This window comes from Caretta caretta, chromosome 26 (genome assembly GCF_965140235.1).
Source record: "Caretta caretta isolate rCarCar2 chromosome 26, rCarCar1.hap1, whole genome shotgun sequence".
Taxonomy (NCBI): Eukaryota; Metazoa; Chordata; order Testudines; family Cheloniidae; genus Caretta; species Caretta caretta.
This window is the reverse complement of record NC_134231.1, coordinates 14,229,743-14,249,677: the sequence shown is the minus strand read 5'-3', so window position 1 is coordinate 14,249,677 and position 19,935 is coordinate 14,229,743. Positions and strand designations below refer to the sequence as shown.

The 19,935-nt window shown below is 58.1% G+C and overlaps 1 protein-coding gene and 1 long non-coding RNA gene across 2 annotated transcripts; one reads left to right on the top strand and one right to left on the bottom strand.

Annotated features, from left to right (window-relative positions):
- Positions 1-3,465: 3,465 nt before the first annotated feature.
- POLD2 (DNA polymerase delta 2, accessory subunit) lies at positions 3,466-19,527 on the top strand. Its single transcript, XM_048829407.2, has 11 exons — positions 3,466-3,650; positions 4,560-4,823; positions 12,452-12,573; positions 14,849-14,972; positions 15,376-15,490; positions 16,176-16,374; positions 17,407-17,487; positions 17,588-17,745; positions 17,999-18,126; positions 18,603-18,704; positions 19,294-19,527. Exons 2-11 carry the CDS (start codon positions 4,604-4,606, stop codon positions 19,449-19,451), a joined length of 1,407 nt encoding a protein of 468 aa, XP_048685364.1. The 5' UTR covers positions 3,466-3,650; positions 4,560-4,603; the 3' UTR covers positions 19,452-19,527.
- LOC142070145 (uncharacterized) lies at positions 9,558-16,267 on the bottom strand. The gene is made up of 3 exons (XR_012666116.1): positions 16,157-16,267; positions 11,112-11,296; positions 9,558-10,242 (listed from the first exon to the last, which is right to left on the bottom strand). It is a non-coding gene; the product is annotated as an uncharacterized LOC142070145 (long non-coding RNA).
- Positions 19,528-19,935: the final 408 nt, after the last annotated feature.

The following is a 19,935-nucleotide window of genomic DNA, read 5'->3' as shown; positions in this document are numbered from 1 at the left end:
TTCAAGAAGCAGCCATGTAAGGTGTCAACAAAGTTGTGTCTCTTTCTCTTGCCCCACTTTGACCAGCTGGTACATGGCTCGTTGGCCACCGAGCTGACGGAAGGTACTGGGGGAATCCAGAGACCAGCCAGGCTCAGGTAGAAGGTCTGTTTCCAAGCTAGCTGCAAATGCTGCAGAGGAAGCGTCCTTTAAAAAGAACGCCTTTGCCAGGGTTACTTACTACAGCAGGAGTGGCCGTGAATATGCCATCGGGGCCACAGAGACCTGGATCAAGAGCTAACCACCCAACTAGACTGAGAACTCCTCCCAGGCCTGCTAGTGTTATCAGAGCACAGGCCTGGCTAACACCCTCACAAGCAGAGAGATGGGTAAGAAGGGTCGGTGGTTTTGCAAGGTCCCCAGCTGCTGACCCAGCCCTGCCAAGGACGCTGGTCCTCCCCAGCCCCCATGGTGAGCTGGAGCCGGTTCGCACCGGTTCGCTAGAAATCGCTTGTGAAATTTAGAAGCCCTTTTAGAACCGGTTGTCCCGCGAGGGCTTCTAAATTTGACCGGCCAAAAGTGGCACCTTAGGCACCGACTCTGTGGGGGCTCCAGCCCCGGAGCACCCATGGAGTCGGTGTCCAAGGTGCCACTTTTGATGTGATCAGTGGGGGGAGCGGCCCCTCCCCCTGGTCCCCCCCAGCTACGCTCCCCCGCCCCTAGGAGCCAGAGGGACCTGCCGGATGCTTCCTGGGAGCTGCCCCAGGTAAGCACCGCCGGGACTCCGCACCTCACCCCCCCGGCAGGTGCCTCTGGCTCTTAGGGGTGGGGTGGGCACCCACTACGGTGGCCCACGAGACCCTTCTGCCCAGTTCTGGGGGCAGTCAGGGGACGGGAGGAGTGGAGGGGGCAGAGGTCCTGGCGGGGGGGCGTCAAGGAACACTGGGGGTTTGATGGGGCAGGAGTCCCGGGGGGGTGGGAGTGGGCAACAACCCCCTCGTAGGGTGAGGAGGGAACCGGTTGTTAAGATTTTGGCAGCTCATCACTGCCCAGCCCTCCACCGAGCCGGAGGCTGCATGCCTGTTGGCAGGCCCATGCCTAGGGGCGTCTGGTAACCGACACACGTGGGCAGGCACCGCTGTGTATAGGGGCCCCTTGAAGAAGGCGGATTTATTGGTTTCACAGGCTGAGACAGAAATTGCACCACATCCGTCTCCAGCTCGATTCGGCTCAGTCACTGAAAGCCCCTTTGGGTGGGTGCAGAACTAAGTCAATGTAGCAGCTGGTTTAGTTCCGTCGGGGCCATATCTGCTGGGACCTGCCCACCGACCCTTCTTACCCATCTCTCTGCTTGTGCACTAGAAAATACTGACAGATCCCAAATCCTCTGGCCCACGAGCGTTTGGCATGTAGAGTCTCTAGGGTGGACTGGCCCAGGAATGTTCTGTCATGAGACCCTCATGCCGGCACCTCACCCCGTCCCTGTGCGTACCACACCTCGGACTCCAGTTGTCAATTTAGTGTATTAGCTCGTTGTGCTGAGTGCTTCATGCCAGAGGTTGTCAATTCTCCAGGGCAGGGACGGTCTGAATAGGCTAAAGCAGACCAAGTGGGGTGGGGAGGGGCACAACTGTGATTTGAATTTTACAGTGATGGAACTGAGGCACAGGGGGATTAAGACCCAGAACCTCAAAGACAATTCGGGGCCTAAGTTCCTTTGGTTTCATGTGCACATGTCCCACAGGGACCCGGCTCTGCATGCTTTTGCTTGACAGCGTGGAGGAGACCTCTTGCTGTGCCCAAGTACCCAATTTGGCCAGTCAGCCCTCCTGCCCGGGGTAGCCCCTGCTGCTGATACTCTGCTTTGTATGTCCCCTCCATACACGCCTTCACTGAGACGCTATGGGGCTGGATCCCTCCCAGGATGCACTAGTGCACACAAACACCCACTACCTACCGTGAGCCTACTTGCTCGGCGGGGCAACTCAGCTTGTTGGTTGCGGTGTGAACCGGTGGCACAATCCCGGTCGTGCTGCAGCGTGGACAGAGCAGGGAGGAATCCTGGCCAGTCCGCGGGAGGCCTGCAGAGGTTAACTAGGCAGCACAGTGGGGCAAGGATATGCCTCCCTTGGGCTTCTTAGCATTGCTGAGCTGGGTGTGGGGGGAGCGAATCTCCAGTGCAGGCCAGGGGCGCAGAGCTCTAGTTTACAGCTGCTCTCAGCCACTTCCTATCTCTTGGGGGGGTCTGACGAGAAACATGAATTTCCTGCCCACAGTGAGGAGCAGCAGAAGGGGAGGTGTGAAGAACCTCGCTTGCTGCCTCCCACCCTCCTCTGTGCTGTCTCGGGGACGCCTTCCCCCTGTGCCGAGACATCCCAAGGCGCTGTGGCTGCTGGCCCATCACACAGCTCAGGGGTCTCACCGCAGCAGGGAGCTCAGGCCCCAGCACATGGGACGGAAGACAAGTGTTAGCGCAAGGGACAGGAGGGACTCAGGGCTTAGCAGGGACACACCCCACTGATTCGAAGGCCGCAGGGCGAGTAGCCTCCCCGCCCCCAGCTCTAACAGAGGGTCAGAGGCCTCCAGGCAGCACTGCTAGGGACAGCGCATTTCTCCCAGGGAGACCCTGAGCTGCCCAGGGCAGCAGACGCCACAGGCTGGTGCGGAGTGAATTCAGGCAGGAGGCTGGGAAACTGGGGAGGGGTCAGAGAAGAGCCACGAGAACGATTAAAGGATCAGGCTTTGTCTACACTGGAGACCCTGCAGAGCCAGCATGGGGGGGGCAGTAACCCCCCCATGGAGCTTGGGGACGTCCAAGCTGGGGACACAACACCTGGGAGCGGCCGGGGGGGTGTGATCCTGGACAGGGGGCGGGGCCATAGGGGCATGTCCAGGGCAGTGGGCGGAGCCATGAGGTGTGTCCAGGGCAGGAGTGGGGCAAGGGGGTGTGTCCAGGGCCGTGGGCGGGGCCATGGGGCGTGTCCTGGTCAGGGGGCGGGGCCACGGGGCGTGTCCTGGGCAGGGGCGGGGCCATGGGGTGTGTCCTGGGCAGGGGGCGGGGCCACGGGGCGTGTCCTGGGCAGGGGCGGGGCCATGGGTGTGTCCTGGTCAGGGGGCGGGGCCGCGGGGCGTGTCCTGGGCAGGGGCGGGGCCATGGGGTGTGTCCTGGTCAGGGGGCGGGGCCACGGGGCGTGTCCTGGGCAGGGGCGGGGCCATGGGTGTGTCCTGGTCAGGGGGCGGGGCCACGGGGCGTGTCCTGGGCAGGGGCGGGGCCATGGGCGTGTCCAGGGCGGAGGGAGGGGCCATGGGGCGTGTCCGGCGAGGGCCTGGCTACGGCAGGGCCCGGGGTCCCCAGCGCCCCCCGGGCCCCGCCTGCCCAGGGAGCTGGGGCCAAGCTCCGCTCGGAGCCCCGCCCCCACAGGAGCCCCGCCCCTGGCGGCGCGGCCGGTTTCCTGGGAGACGCCAAGCTCCTTCGCTACGTCAGTTCCGCCCGGCCCTTCTGCTTCCGGGTTGTGGCGTTGGCGCCTTTTCCGTCCCGGCAGGCGCTGCCAGGCGCCGACCGTGACCTCCGACCTCCGTAGCCCTGACCCCTGACCCCGTGCTCCCCTAGCGCTAGCAGCCCGGGGCCGAGGGGCCCGGCAGAGCGGGGGGGGTGGCCCTGGTGCTGGCAGGTTCGTCAGCTCCCTAGAAACCTGCGTCTGCGCCCCACGTATGGGGGGGGGCACCCCGGGAGCGGGGGTTGTGGAGTGGGGGGGGCACGTGGCACCCCAGGGGCCGGAGAGCAGGGGGGATGAAGCTGGGGGGGGCATGTGTCACCCCAGGGGCCGGGGAGCGGGGGGGATGGAGTTGGGGGGGGCATGTGTCACCCCAGGGGCTGGGGAGCGGGGGGGATGCAGTTGAGGGGGCCATGTGTCACCCCAGGGGCCGGGGAGTTGGGGGGGCACGTGTCACCGCAGGGGCCGGGGAGCAGGAGGGATGGAGCTGGGGGGGGTCATGTGTCACCCCAGGGGCTGGGGAGCGGGGGGGATGCAGTTGGGGGGGCCATGTGTCACCCCAGGGGCCGGGGAGTGGGGGGGATGGAGTTGGGGGGGCACGTGTCACCGCAGGGGCCGGGGAGCAGGAGGGATGGAGCTGGGGGGGGCCATGTGTCGCCCCAGGGGCTGGAGAGCGGGGGGGATGGAGTTGGGGGGGCACATGTCACCCCAGGGAGCAGGGGGGATGGTGGGGGGGCATGTGTCACCCCAGGGGCTGGGTTGTGAAGGGGATGGAGTTTGTGGAGGGGCATGTGTAACCCCAAGGGTTGGGGAGCAGTGGATGGTGGAGTTGCGGTGAGTATGCATCACCCCAGAAAGTGGGAGATGGTGGAGTTGGGGGGGTGCACATGTCACTCCAGGTTTGAAGAATGGGGGGTGTCAGGGGGATGCATGTCACTCCAGCGGCTGGGAAGCAGGGGATGGTGGAGTCGGGCGGTGGTGGGGGGTTGTATGTGTCATCCTAGGAGCTGTGGAGTGGGTTTTAGGGATCAGGGGCAGGGAGTGAGTGAGTGAACTGTTCATAACAGGAGCTTGTCATCTTCCTAGGTGGAGAGTCGTTGGCCCCGCCGGGAGCCCCTCGATTGCCAGCCATGTTCTCTGAGCAGGCAGCTCACACGGCCCAGGGCCTGCTGGCGCCACCATCAGCGGAGGCCTCCACGTTTGCCAGAGTGCCCGTCTCCACGTACACGAACTGCTCCCAGCACTTCAGGCTGGGGGAGCGCAGCTTTAATCGCCAGTATGCCCACATCTACGCCACTCGCCTCATTCAGATGAGACCCCTGTTGCTGGAGAGAGCCCGGCAGAAATGGGGTGAGTTCATTTCCACAAACCACTTTTGTGTGGTTAACGAGGTGACGGTATCGTCCTAGGTGAGGAGAAAATTCCCAGGATGGTGTCTAGCTGCCTGTCCTTAGCATATGCGCAACATGCCTCAGGTGGCACGTGGCCAGGATTCATCACTGAATTTGGTCTGCTGGTTGGATTATTAGCTTTCCCGGCTTGGGCTGAGTACTGATGGGGAGTGTGATGTGAATGTTGATCCATGCCCCTCACTGCCTGCCCTGAAACCTGCCTTTGGACAACAGCTGAAACCGACTGAGGGTGAATCCCAGTGTCATACTTCGCTTTCCAGGCGGTGGGGGAAATTGTTGTTTGGTGCGAAGCCCGTGTGCTGTCTTTCTGTTTTTTGAAAGATACAGAGAGCCGTTTCTAAGCAAAACAAAATTCCAAGCAACTGAACCATTGAAGTTTTGGCATGTCCTAGAGAACGCTTTGTCTGCCCTGAATTCCAGCCCTGCTCCTGTTAGGTTAGGGACTCACTCCAAAGGCTTAGAGTGTCTAGCACATCAGCTCGGTGGGAAAACATCTACCATTGCCAAGCAGTGACTCTGGACTGGAAAAGCTTTTGCTGGGCTCACTGAAAAGGAGGCGTGTGTTCCTGAAACAAAAGTTACATTCAGGTAGCATTAAGAGTCTGAGATGGGCACTTGGAAATTGCTGAGATGGGCAGCCAGGAAAGATTGTTATGGAGTATGTCTCCAGCAGAGTGCGGGGCGTGTGAGCAAGAGAGGTCCTGCAGGTTTAAGTGGTTAATTTCCTTTCTCCTGTGGGCTGCATTGCTGTTTACTGATGGAATTATTGTACCTGAATTAGTTTCTTTTCGAACATGTAACTGCTCTAGAGTGTTATATTTCAGCCTCAAAGTGATATGCAATAGCATAACTGGCAGATACCCTCCTTACTGCACTGAATGATGCAAGTGTCTGCAGATGCCAGAACTCACTGGCTATAGATAAATAACTGGCCCCTTTTTGGAAGATGCTGGCCAATGTGTGACTCCCACATAACTCGGAAAACATGATAAATGGTTGTTATAGAATTTCATGCCGTCTGGACAGGTCAGCTTCTTGGTTTGCTTTTGAATTCCTTCTGTAGGGGGTTTTAAATCTTTTTTATGAGGCCTGTGCTGTGCTGCCGTACAAGCCCCCTCCCAGAGCTGTGCCTACCTTTGAGAGTGTTGCACTGTTGCCCGCTCTCCCAATGTTGTTATTGTGCGCCTTGCGGTATTTAGTGTTTTCCTTAAAGCCCCAGCTCCTGGAGGCAGGTGATTATGTGAGGATCTCAGCTTTCATTTAAAAAAAAAAAAAAGTGGTTGCAGAGAAAAGCTTGAAACATGACTGCTAAAAGCTGCAGACAAAGGGTCAAGAAAACTGCCCAGGTTAATTGTTTTTTTAAAAGTCTCAACATGGCGCAGCAGTGACCCTGGCTGTTCGACAGCGATGGTAGCGGAGTGCATTCTCCAGCAGGTCTAACCCTGCTATCAAGGCGTTGGACTGTCAGCCCAACGAGGGGGTTGCTTCCGCTGTGGAGGGGAGTATAATCCCTCTTTCTGAGGCTGTAAGCTAGCTAAATTGAGGAGGTAAACGTGCCACTGACAGCCGAGCCAGCAGGTGGCTGAAAACAATGGCCAAAACAACATGGAAAACCAAGTCTCCGTTCTCTGCGCATTGCTCAATCCTTAAAGAACTGAACGCGAAAAGTAGTCAAGTCGGATTAAAAATGAACCGGTCGAAAACGAAATACGTGAGATCAGAGGTACTGCCAAGAACCCAAATAACTCTTGGAGGAGAGCAGATCCAAGAAGTTGATAAATACATGTATTTGGGCCAGGAAGTCAACATGCGACCCAATCAGAAAGGCAAACTGTTGCACAGAAAAAAAGCTGGATGGTGCACATTCAATGACATCAAACACATCCTCCAAGGAAAGATCAGCAAAACAACTTGTGCGAATCTTTTTAACTTGACCGTGCTTCCAGTGATGTTATATGGCAGCGAAACATGGTCGCTGACAAAGATTGAAGACATCAACTGTCACACAGAGGGCAATGGAACGAACATTTTTGGGCATTTCGCTCCGCGATCACATCCCCAACGAAATAATTAGGCAGCAGTCTGGAGTGCGAGATGTTGCTGTTGAAAGCAAGCTCAGCAAAATGCGGTGGGCAGGACATGTGGCCCAACTCAGCGATAACAGGTGGACCGCAGCTATATCCGAGTGGTATCCGCGAGAACAGAAACGGTCACGCGGTCGGCCTCCAAAGAGGTGGGATGATCTCCTAACAAGGAGATATGGACAAGCATGGCGAAGGATGGCCAGAAGCGAGAGGAGATTGGAAGACGTGTTGTGATCGGCTCAGTCTCAGCTGATGAAGGACTGACAGTCTACGCATGATTTTGAGGTGGGAGGGCTGTTTTTTTTTGTTTGCTGGTTCATTTTGATTTTTGCTCTCTTGGGAATGGCAAAGCTGTATTATTTGCTTCTTGGTCGTTTAAATCCTTAACTAACCCAAGGCATCTGGCTTGTGATACTGGTAGACGGGGGAGACGATGTTTGCTAGATTTTAAAGGTCACATTCAGAAGACAAAGGAATAGCTGGGGAATTTATACAAAGTGCTTCAGTGTCTTGTACCGGTGTTGAAATTGCTGGCTCTGGGGTATGATGATGGAGTGGAGTGTTTTATTGCTAGGCTGCTGATGGTCTGAGTCCAGCCCAGGCAGGAGCTGTTTCTATCTGGTAGCTTTTCATTGGCCTGAGTTAAGTGAATTGATTATCTCAGGATGCTCACTTGTGGGCAAGTGTCTCCACCAGAGCCCCCCACAGTGATCACTCATGGAGGCCCCTGGTTGGCAGACTTGGCAGAGAGGTCGAGAGTTGAGGATGAAGTCTCCTGTTATCCCCAATGGCCTATGATGGGACACTAGATTGGGAGGGCTCTGAGTTACTACAGAAAATTCTTCCCCAGGTGTCTGGCTGGTGGGTCTTGCCTACGTGCTCAGGGTCGAACTGGTCGCCAGATTTGGGGTTGGGAAGGAATTTTCCCCCAGGTCAGATTGTCAGAGACTGGTGGGGAGTTGACTTCCTCTGCAGCATGCGGTACAGGTCACTTGCAGGTTTAAACTAGTGGAAATGGTGGATTCTCTGTAACTTGAAATCATGATTTGAGGATGTCAGTAACTCAGCCAGAGGTTAGGGGGCTTTTTCAAGAGTAGGTGAGTGAGGTTCTGTGGCCTGCGATGTCAGACTAGATGATCATGATGGTCCTTTCTGACGTTAAAGTCTATGAATCTATGGACCTCGGTGAAGTGGTGGGTCCCTCTAGGTGTGCTGGGCGGGAAGCCTCTCCTGGGCTGCCTGTCCAGCCCCTGGCACTAGCATTGCGTTCAAACTCTCACATAAACAGCAGAAGTGGTATCCCCATGGTCTAGCCTGATGTCCCAGCAAAGTGCAAACTAACACTGGGGAGCAGTGTCCTTCCACCCTTGTTAGTTAGAATTCCTGCTGGCCCTAAGGCTGTGGCTAGGCTGCCCCAAGTCCCTCCCATACAAGAACAGCTGTCCTGGCATAAGCACCTGTACGCCAGTGTAACTGCATCCATGTACCAGTGTAGCTAACCCCGGGAGAGTGAAAGTGCTGCCATGTTGGTGTGTAGGCAGGATTCGAGAGAGACTAACAAAAGCAAAGCAAAGCTGCAGGCAGTCTCTCAAAACCACTTCCCCTCTCAACTGTTTCCACTGGGTTGATGTGTCCAGGCTCATAAGTGTTCTCATTTTGCAGTTGTCTGAACCTTCCTGTGGCAGGCCCAGCCTTCATTCTAATGTGAAATGGGCCGAGAGAACCTTCCTAGAAGGAAAAGGACAAAGGCAGCCTCCTCCCCAGGCTTTCTTCACTCATCAGGCACAACCTCCTTCTCCCTACACACACGCACCCTTTGGTGGGTTCCTTTTGAAAACAAAAGGGTTAATGCCAAGAGTGGGGGAATTCCTGTGGGGGGCAAGGGAGGCAGCAGCAGCCAGCCAGGATTAATATCCAGTAGCACCTAGGCCAGTCTTAGACCACGTGCATGGCACTGAATAAACACAGTCTAAGACCAGACACAGCAGGTGATAGAGTCAGACTGGGGAGTACAAGAAAACATGGAGACAATCCAGTATAGAAGTAGATTTAGGGGTTTCTCTCCCAGGGTTCCTCTACACTTGGGAATGTACTGAAGTAGCTAATCAGGAATAATTATTCTGGAATGACTCCCCATGTGGGCCCACTTATTCCAGAATGCGAGTGTCTTCCTTCAGTTTAGCTTCCAGAATGGATTCTGTTTTGGAAGGGGGTGAAGTTAAATGGGGGAAAAGGCTCTTGTGTTCTGGATTTTGTGCCCCCACCCCCCCACATGGGGAGTTATTCTGGAATAACTCTTTTGTGTAAACAAGCCCATCCTTCATCTCCATATTAGCCAACCTCAGCCTCAATCAGCTCATGAAGCCCTGACAGCTCCCAGCCTGAGAGTCTGGGTGCCAGCTAGACTAATGTTTAACCTTTCTCTAGTGCCTTGGATCTGAGACTCTCGCAGTGTGTTGCAAACATGCTCCCCTACAGATGTCCTTGAACCCTTCCCTGACTTCCTTGGGGAAGAACAGAAGCCCAATGCCAAGAGAAATGACCCAGAATCAGCCTCAGAGTCTAGATTAGCTGAGCCTTTAGTGGAATTTATTTCAACATTTGTCTTGGAGCCTGAGGAATTGCTTCTTTTTTTTTTTTTTTTAACTATCCTGTTTAGGCTGCGCAGAAATGAATGGAATTCAAGTGCAGTCAATAGAGCTGAGCCCTGCTCTCGGGGAACAGCCAGAACTGTTGTGGCTGATCAGAGCTCTGCAGCCCAGGGAGGGCAAGGCCCCACGGGAAGGACTGACCATCCTTGTCCTGCTTTCTGGAATGGTCTTGTAAATCTCTGGCTTGAACACTTTGCACGAGATTGTGTGTGTGTGTGTGTGCGCGCGATGGTGTGAACTCAGGTAATATCACTGAGGATCTCTAGAGCTGCCATGCTGAGCCCTGAGCGGTGTGGGAGGAGAAGAGCCAGAGCTCAGCAGCGGTGCAAAACCCAGACCGGGGAACTTTCAATGGGAGCATTAAGGTGGCCATCGGAAGATGTGTTGTAGCCCAGCCAGGAGTTCTGGGCTGGATGGAGGAATCGCTAGGTGAGGTTCTCTGGCCTGGGCAATGCAGGAGGCCAGTCTAGATGATCGGAATGGTCTCTTCTGGCCTTGAAACCTATGAATGTGTCCTGATTGATGAGAGTTCTCCCTTTCCCCGGTGGGCCAGGGGGTGCTGGGTTTCCAGGCCGACTGTGGTGTCGATCTACCAGGTGAAGCAGAGTTCTGGTTACTTGCACTGAAATAAGAAAACAAAGGTCATTTGGGGGGGCTAGTGAGGCCAGTGGCCCTCTAGCTATGATTCCTGACCTTCCCAGTGTCACCTCTGCTGGTCAAACAGCCCAGTACGTCGGTGAGCCGAGTGGAAAGAGAGCAGGCAGTCTGATTTGTGAGCCCCTGGGATGGGCTCGGCTCTCAATGTAAATAACACTTGGAAGGGAAATGTTAGGCGGGGAATCAGTTCCTCCTTTACTTACCTGCTGAGAGCACAATCCAGATGTCAGTGGCATCGGCAGTACCGACAGCCGCGTCTCCCTGGACGGCTGTGGTTAGTGATCTCGTTGAGCGTTGTGAGGGAAGTGGGGAGTCCTGAACTCAGGTCTTGTGTTACGAATTATACCTATGCTAACTTTTCCTTAACACTTGGCTGTCAAGTGGAAGGGGACCAGAATTCCCAGGGTCTTGTGTTGAATCCCCAGACTGAAGTCATAAGAACGGCTGTACTGGGTCAGACCAAAGGTCCATCTAGCCCAGTATCCTGTCTTCCGACAGCGGCTAGTGCCAGGTGCTTCAGAGGGAATGAACAGAACAGGGCAATTTATCGAGTGATCTGACCCCTGTCTTCCAGTCCCAGCTTCTGGCAGTCAGAGGTTTAGGGACACTGGGAGCCTGGGGTTGCCTCCCTGACCATCTTGGCTAATACCCATTGGTGGATCTGTCCTCCAGGAACGTGTCTAATTCTCTTCTAAACCCAATTATACTTTTGGCCTTCACAACATCCCCCAGCCATGAGCTCCACAGGTTGCCTATGTGTTGTGTGAAGCAGTACTTCCTTCTCTCTGGCCAGCGGCCCGTCTCGTGGGATGGTCACCAATCCCGACCGCTCACCTTTAATAACGGGCATGTGCCACTGCTGGCCGAATCCAGCTGCCAGCACCAGGCTCTGTCTTCCCACGAGTGTGGGCTGGAGAATTCAGCGCCGGCTGCTCTGGCATCAGTGCAGTTTCCTTGGCCGCACTAGAGGGCGTCATCCCCCTTTTTGTTTCAGGTTTCGGAGTAGCAGCCGTGTTAGTCTGTATTCGGAAAAAGAACAGGAGGACTTGTGGCACCTTAGAGACTAACCAATTTATTTGAGCGTGAGCTTTCGTGAGCTACAGCTCACTTCATCGGATGTTTCAGCGCAGAGCCAGAGAATTCGTATGTTAAAGGCCAGGACCCACTATGATCATCTAGTCTGGCCTCCCCCCAAGGCAGGAGTATATCCCCTGGTGATTCCAGCACCCAGCCCAGGAACTGGTGGTCCAGCTAGAGCGTATTATTGGAGGGATTTAATGACTCCAAGGGCTGAGTATTCCCACAGCCCAAGGGAAGGCATTCCAGTGGGTAATCGCCCTCCCCTGAAAACACGCAGCAGTGTAGGGTTTGATTGCACCCACGGCTGGGAGCACATGGCTCGGCCTTGGGAGCTCTGTTTCCTGTTGTGCATTAGGAGAACAGGCTCCTTCTGCCCCTTGCCCCAAGGGGCACAGGTTGGAGGTGACCTCAGGGTAACTGCCGCAGATAGAAAAGACCTCCTGGGACATCCCAGCTCCCGAGGGCCCCGTGGAAGCCTTAGCTGAGACACAACCTTAACCTTGCTGGTTTCTCAGAACTAGAGATGTGGGTTCTGTGTCATGGGGGCTGGGCGTCCTGCCTGTTGGACTGACATCCTGGAGTGGGCCGCAGGGACCCATGAGCTTGGGCTCTGTCTCACCAGATGATGTGTTGATCCTCTTGGTGATGGCGCAGAGACACGAGCCGAAGCCAAGACAGCGACTCTGGGCACTGGCGGAGGGGTTCCTTTCCCAGACACAGAAGAGACCGTGCTTGCTCCCTCAAATCCACTACCCCATGCAGGTTTGCTGTCTACAGTGCATTCAGGTGCTTGGCTGGTCTAGGCCTCTGTGGCAGCTTCCCTGGGGGTCTTGCCCCATAGAACAGAGCTTGCCCTTAGAAGCCTGGCACTCGCCAGTTACCAATCCTACCCTCTTTCTCCCGGTCCCATGCCCTTTCACATGCCCACCCCCATTTTTCTCCCTTGGAGTTTATGCCCTTCAGATGTTTCTCGACCGTCCCTTTAGGTGTCCCATAGCCATGTTGTGTGACTCCCCTCCGGGGTGGCTGTGAGCCCAGCCTGTCCCTCAGGTAGTCGAATGTCCAGAGAGGCTGAGTTGTGCTTTTCTCTGCAGGCAGCAGCATAGCCGTGAAGAAGCTGTGTGAGCTGCAGACCGCAGAGAAGTGCTGCATAGTGGGAACCCTCTTCAAGTCCATGCAGCTGCAGCCCTCTATCCTCCGGGAGATCAGCGAGGAGGTAATGACGGTGGGAGGGGCTCAGAGCCTCGCTGATGCTCGACATAGTCAAGCGAATCATGTCTCAAAGCATGAGCAGTCAGGCTGGGTGACCCCTTTCATCTTCTGCCTGCTCTCAATGCAGGGGCCCACCCTGGGGCAGACCACAATGAACTCTGAGCTGTCCTTGACAGGAATGTGTCCTATTTTCACTCTTAAAAATCCCCCTTTTCTCTCTGAATGCTTAGTCCCTGCTTTGTCACCCCAGCAGCCTCCATCACGCTGGCTGAATTCCTCTCTGTGCTCCGAGTCTGGGGGGTGTTACGGCGCTTTGTGATGCATCCTGTCCCGGAGAGTCAGTTTCCCCAGCTGTACATTTGGCTTGAGGAGGAGAGAGACCCATTCAAACAGGCACGTGAGGCTGTCCAAGCACAAACCCTGCTGGAGGGATGTGGGCAGGGAAAGCTCCTGGAACTGCTTACACCTCTGTTTTTTTAAATGACGCCATCCCTTTGCAAAAGCTTCCTAGCATTGCTGTGACTACAGGGGTTGCTGCATCTCTGCCCCCTTAGTAGTGTCTCTCTGTGCGCTGCTCCTTGGGCCTTTACTTCTCCTGCAGTGGAATCTTGCCTTTCTCCCATGCTTGGCCTTGGCCCTGGGCTCCAGCGCCTGGAAACCAACCTGTGACCCAGCGGGTCCGACTGGGTTTGGCACCTGCAGTTTGTCCCTTTGGGAGGCTTGTGGGCAGCGGCATTCAGTGACCCCAAGCAGCCTCCCTAAACGAAGAGTGTTTTGTCTGACCATAGGCACAAAGCAGTGCAGAGAAAAGGGTTTTAAAACGACAAAAGATCTGTTTATCCATTTATCTGGCATGAAATCCTAGGCAGGCCTGTCTGACCAGACTGCTGCCCCTGGCTGTCAGCCTGTACCCCTTAACTCTCTGTCAGCTTCTGGGAGCATGCCCTTCTAACTCTGGTTGGGAACGATCTTTGTTCTCCTGTGTTGACAAGCTTGGACTCCACTCCTAACCCATTCCTCCCTTGACAAATTACTCTGACTTGCTCAGCAGTGGGCCGGAGGTAGAAACACCCAAAATGACTAATCCTGGCTGTCCCCTAGGCTGTCCCTCAGCCGCCTGCCTACAAACAGCCTCTTTGGCAAATTAACCCTGTGTATTTATACAGTCAGTCCCCTTGGCAACCATCAGACCGAAATAAAGAGCAGATAGTTTTCGTAAATAAGGCCGAGATTTTGACACAGAAATTTTTAGTAAATTTCACAGCACTGGTGCCAGAAAAAACAGTAAGTCCCGGAAAGGAGGAGGGTGGGTGGAAAGCAAGCCCATCCTGCACTCGCCCAGCTCCTGTCCCGCTGGGCTGGCCCAGCTCTGGGCTTTGCAACCTGGCCCCTGGGCTTCCAGCGCTGCTCAGGCTTGGCATGTCCGTCCCTCCGTAGACGGAGATAGAGAGGCAGACGGGCCAAATTCGACTGGCGTTCTGTGGGGCGGCGGGTGGACGCACTGGACCTGGGTGGCACTGAACTCCATGCCCAGATTAGGGAACCAGGCACGGCCCCAAAGGACGGGATCTGTTGCTGCAAGGCAAGTGTGGGGTGGGCTCGTCACAGACTTGGTTCACATTCACCATGGCTGTGGACACCATGACCACTGTGCCCGAATCGTAGCCTTATTCATAGACAGCCCCAAGCAGCCCCAAATCCCTCACACTCCTGTCCAAATTACTTGGCTTGAGGCTCAGCCACTGCGAAGAGGAAGATCTTTGCTAAGGAATAAAGCTTGCAGCCTTTCTGCCAACTCCAGGCAAACAGAGCTGTGCTCTCCCCCGTGTAATGATTGCAAACACGTATCCCGAGGCTGTCCAGCGGAAGGCTTTCTGGCAGAAGGTACCACCGGGATGAGTAACGTTCTCCTTAGCTAGGTCTCCAAGTTATTGTTTGCATGTCCTCTGCACCAGAAGGAACTGGGAGGAGAAAATGTGTCAATGATCATTTGCACCTGGGTAGCAAAGTCTCTTTTGCCAAGACCCTGGAAAGTTCCTGCAGCTCCAGCAAAGCAGGGACAGGGGGTCGGTACCAAAGCTCTGCCTTCTGAGAAGAGCGTGGCTTTAAAAAAACAGGCCACTGCGCTTGAGTTGCTGGGGCCCAGTTCCGTGTGCGGGAGGCTCCATTCGTTCCTGGACCCCCGGTCAAGCGTCTGCTCCGCTTGATGGTGGGGGAGCCTTTGGGGCCGTTCATGCTATGGTACTAGAACGTGCCGGTGGCCTGGCCTGTCTCCACAGCACAACCTGCTGCCGCAGCCTTCCCGCACCAAATACATCCACCAGTCGGACGAGTTGATCCTGGAGGATGAGCTGCAGCGGATCAAGCTGGAGGGAGCTGTCGACATTCAGAAGCTGGTGACAGGTATGGAGCGACGGAGCTGCCGCGGTCCCATGCAGCCAGCCGGGCTCGGGTGCCAATGCACTGGGACCAAGCTGCTCCTGGGCTAGGCTGTCAGCCCTTCCCCCCTCCACAATGGGCATAGACTAGACGGGTGTGTGCCGAGTACTAAACGCCCTGGCAACCTCAGCAGAGCTCCCAGTCCGTGGCTGGCAGCCTCCCATTCAGGCGGGTGGGAGGAGTGGAGCGGGGGTGGCTCACTTGGATCCAGGACGGGCTCTTCTCCCTTCCTGGCACCCTGAGTGATGAGAGCAGAGCCCTGGGTGCGGCGCAGCGGGCGCTGTGCGTGGCCCTGGCTTCCTGCGGGCCGGTGCGCAGTCTGGGATGGACCTGCCTAACGTTGTTTCTCCCTCGTGCTGCTGCTCAGGGACCATCCTCGCCATCTACGGCTCGGAGAGGGAGGACGGCAAGTTCGTGGTGGAAGATCACTGCTTTGCCGACCTGCCCCGGCAGCTGCCCCGGAGAGGGCCCAGCACCGACAGGTGAGGCAGCCTCCCTCGAGGCACCCTGCCAGGAGGGTGGACATGGGGCAGTACCAGCCATGGGAGGCGTGTCTGGCCTGACTCCCCTTCCCTGTAGTGCAGGGATGGCAGTAGGTACCAGGCCTCTAGGCCAGGGGCTGGTGAAGCAGCTGAGGGTGCCCATTGCCCAGGGCTTTGCAGAGGCTTTTCCATCCCACCCCTCTGCGCCCGGCCTGCTGCGCCTGTTCCCTGTGTCGGAAGGGGAAGGCCCAGGCAGGGGTGGGCGACGTGGCCTGAAGTCCATTGCTGCCCCGTCTCCCAGTGCGGAGTGGCGCTTCCCCCTCCCTGGTCTCAAGGCCAGTGAACGGCTGATGGAGCTGGGGCTCCAGTCCCCTCCCCCAGGTGCCCGCTGCTGATGCCAGCCCTGCCATCACCTGCTGCCACATGACGGGACGGTCCCAGACACCCTGCAAGGGTCGGCACCGCCAGCATTCAAACCCTGCAGCCTTCCAGCTGTTAGCCCTTTGCTGGGTCTGCTTGGCCTGAAATTGGCCTTCAGCTCTGCAGCTTCGTCTCCCTTGTGTGCTCTCCCGCTTGGTAACGATGGCCTGACTACCATGGCGAGGCACCGCACGTGCCTTGGTAACCCGCCCACTGCCCATGTGTGCCGGACGGCAGGGCACCCACCTGTTGCTTTGGGCCACAGGTTTGTCTTGCTGGTGTCTGGCCTGGGCCTCGGTGGCGGGAGCGGCGAGAGTTTCCTGGCCATGCAGCTGCTGGTGGACGTGGTGACGGGGCAGCTGGGGGCTGAAGGCGAGCAGAGCTGCGCGGCGCAGATCTCCCGGGTCATTCTGGCGGGCAACCTGCTCAGCCAGAACACGCAGAACAAAGACACCATCAACAAGGTGAGGGCCCCCGGGGCGCCCCGTCGGCCTGTTGGCACCAACTGGCAGCCCCGGCACAGGCCACGGAGACTCGCCCCCCAGTGCATTGGTTGTGTGGGTAAATGGAGGGGTCTCAGTCCGGAGCTTTTCCCCAGTACTGAATGCATTTGCCTGGGGTCTGTCTGCTCAGAGTGATACTTGCATGGGCAGGGGAAGCGGGCGCCAGGCTGGGCACAGGCCGCCATGCTGGATCTCTGGAATGTGCCAAGGTTCTGGGCGAACTAGCAGAGGGACTTGCTGGAGATGCCCCTGTGGGATCTGGGTGCTGGGAGAGGCTGGCAGGGCCATGCCCTTGACTTGGGGCAGAGGAATTAGCTAGGGAGCCGCCTGGGCTGACAAGGGACTCCGAGAGGTGGTGCCACGTGGCCGGCCCCAGGAAGCTGTGCGTGCCAGGCACCGCTAGTCATTGCCAGCTGCCTCTCCCCCCTGTGGTACCAGCGAGCAAACAGCCCCCGAGGGTGGGTTAGAAACAGGCTAGCGAAGGGAGGGGCCACCCATGGGCAGCTGTGCTGGGATCTGCGTGATCTCCTCTGCCCGGTAAGGATGTGGGGGGAAGGGGGAACTTCCAGCGGGGTCAGCACCCGAGAGCCCGGCCCCAGCCGGCAGAGGGCACTGCTGGAGCCAGTGCTGACAGATGGCCTGCAGCGGGGAGGGGTCTGAACAGCCGTACAGTGGGAGAGTGCTGCCCACTCCCCTTGGGCAGCCAGGGGCTCCTGGGGGACGGAGCATTGCCAGACCGCAGCCACCCTCTGGGCCTGCAGTGGGAATCCTACCAGGGCGAGGGGGAGCTGACACAATGCCTGGCTCCACTTCCTCACCCATGTAGCTGCCGCATGGGCTGGGGCTCCCTCAATTGCAGCTGCCCAGCCTGTCCTGGCACGTGCCCACCTGGGGCATGGCTGGGAGGACTCCTGCTTCCCACGGGTGGCTCAGCAGGTACCATGCTGGCTGCGGAGGCTGCTTCTCTGACGCTTCTCCCCCTTGTTCTTGCAGGCAAAGTACCTGACCAAGAAGACCCAAGCTGCCAGCGTGGAGGCGGTGAAGATGCTGGACGAGATCCTGCTGCAGCTCAGTGTGAGGGGGCCAGAGCCGGGGAACGCTGCTCCTGGAGGGTGGGGGCAGTCAGCAGGTTTGCGTTGGAGCCCAGCTCTGATTGCCCCCTCTTTGCTTGCAGACCTCAGTGCCAGTGGACGTGATGCCCGGCGAGTTTGACCCCACGAACTACACGCTGCCCCAGCAGCCACTGCATCACTGTATGTTCCCCCTGGCGGGCGCCTACTCCACACTGCAGCTGGTCACCAACCCCTACCAGGCCGACATCGACGGGGTCCGGTAAAGCCCTTTCCTCAGCACCAGGCGGCGGCATGGCAAACACAAACAGGCAGCGCTTTGTACCCCCGCTGCTGGGCAGGGAAAACCCCGCCCCTCCACCTGCTGGGCAGCACGGGGCAGGAGCTGGCAATGGCTTAGCAAAAGGTCTGGGTGTGGTGGGTAGCGGTGTGGGGCTCTGAACTGGCACGCTTAGGGCTGGGCGGTGGGGCTGGCGCTGGGAACAACAAGCAGTCCAACTCCCGTTGCTCTCCAGGTTCCTGGGCACGTCTGGCCAGAACATCAATGACATCTTCAAGTACAGCAGCATGGAGGACCATCTGGAGATCCTGGAGTGGACACTGCATGTCGGGCACCTCAGCCCCACGGCCCCAGACACCCTTGGTAAGGGGCTGGGCAGGGACCCCCGCCAGTGGGCCTGGGTGGGCAGGAGGCGCTCTGAGCATGTGAGCCGTGATGGCGCTGAGGGGAGTGGGTTTGGAGACGGCGCTCACGCCCAGGCTGGGAAGAGGTGGCCAAGAGCTGCCATGCAGCAGGGGCAGGTGTCCCGGTAGGGCGCTTGTGGGCCTGGACTCTGAGCATCAGGTCCCAGCCCTGCTGGCTCTGAGAACAGCAGCAGAACAAACCCCCGACTCTGGAGGGTGTGGAGGGGTCTGGCCCAGGGGCTCCCCGGGGCAGCATGACATCCTGTTTCTCTGCATCGCCCCTAGAGCTGGGAGTGCCCAGCAGGGATGGGGCTGTGAGTCGGCAAGAGGCACTAGTTGGCATTGGTGGGCAGGTGGCCGTCCTGCCGTTCGGTAGGGTGCTCCTGCAGATGGAGGAGTTCCTGATTTCTAGCTACACCCTCCATCGCCTTCCAGGCTGCTACCCTTTCTACAAGACTGACCCCTTCATCTTCACCGACTGCCCTCACGTCTACTTCTGCGGGAACGCACCACGCTTCCGATCCAAGGAGCTCAAAGGTGAGGGGCCCACAGGCCTGCTGACTGGGCCCTGGGCTTGCCCCTGGAGTGGGCTGCTCCGTGTACCTCGCCACGACAGTGCTGGGCGGGAAAGGAGGCCCCAGCAGCCGGTTCCTCAGTGTCCTCGGAGATTGTGGGGTCCTGCCGCTCTGGTATTGAGATGGTTACCATGCGTGTCACTGCTGGACGGATGTCCACCAGTGCATGCTGGCAAGACCCAGCCATGCCTCAGCAGGGTCCGCACCCAGGCAGTGCATGCAGGAGGAGGCTGGGCTGGGCACGCGGCCCACTCCCGTAGAGCCAGGAGCCGGGCCACTGCGCTGGTCACAAGCAGCATGAACCACAGTTGGAGGTGACCCCGTGGCTACGCAGTTTCCAGGACGGCTGCTGAGCCTGCACCAGCCCCCGCAGGGTGGGCGAGGGAGAGCTCCTGGCCTAGCAGTAGGGTCCGGGTGCATGAGCGACGCAGCGAGTGGGAAACTTGGCGGCTCCGTGGCAGGGGTTGAGCCGGGAGCCCAGCCCAGGCGACCCCCCGGCGCTGGTATCTAGGTGCGGGAGCGGCTCAGCCCCCCCTCTATTTGCCTCTCAGGGGTGGATGGGCAGCAGGTGCTGCTGGTGACCATTCCCGACTTCAGCGCCACCCAGACGGCCTGCCTCATCAACCTGCGCAACCTGACCTGCCAGCCAGTCAGCTTCTCCGGCTTCAGCGCCGACGAGGATGAGGGCGAGATGGAGATCAGCCACTGAGCCGGGGCGGGGCAGAGCTGCCCGCTGGGGGGCCGGGGGAGGCGCAAATGGACCCCAATAAAAATACCTCCCTCTGCCTGCGGCGTTCTGGTGCTGGGGTGGCCAAGGGGGCATCTCTGAGCGCCCTGCCTCTGCAGACTGCCCAGTTCTGGGGGCCTGTATGCACCCCCCGCTCCAGCTCGCCCTTGAATCTGCAGGGATGGAGGTACCGGCGCGGGCCCTGCTACATCCACCCAAGGGTGCTCCGCTGCTGCCCGCCAGCTCCGGGCTGGCAAGGGGTGGTGGAGTCCCTCCCTGGGAAGCCGTGGCTGGGCCTGGCCTGGCTGAGTGACCAGCCGCCCCTCTCAGTGGGGCCCTGGCTGGTCTACACCCCAGAGCATGGGCACTAGCCCTTCGGCTAAGGGCGAGGGCATGAGCCTGCCACGGTGGGGGGAGCTGGGGCTGCTGCCCATGCACTGGGGCTGCCGGGGCCTGGCTGTTCCAG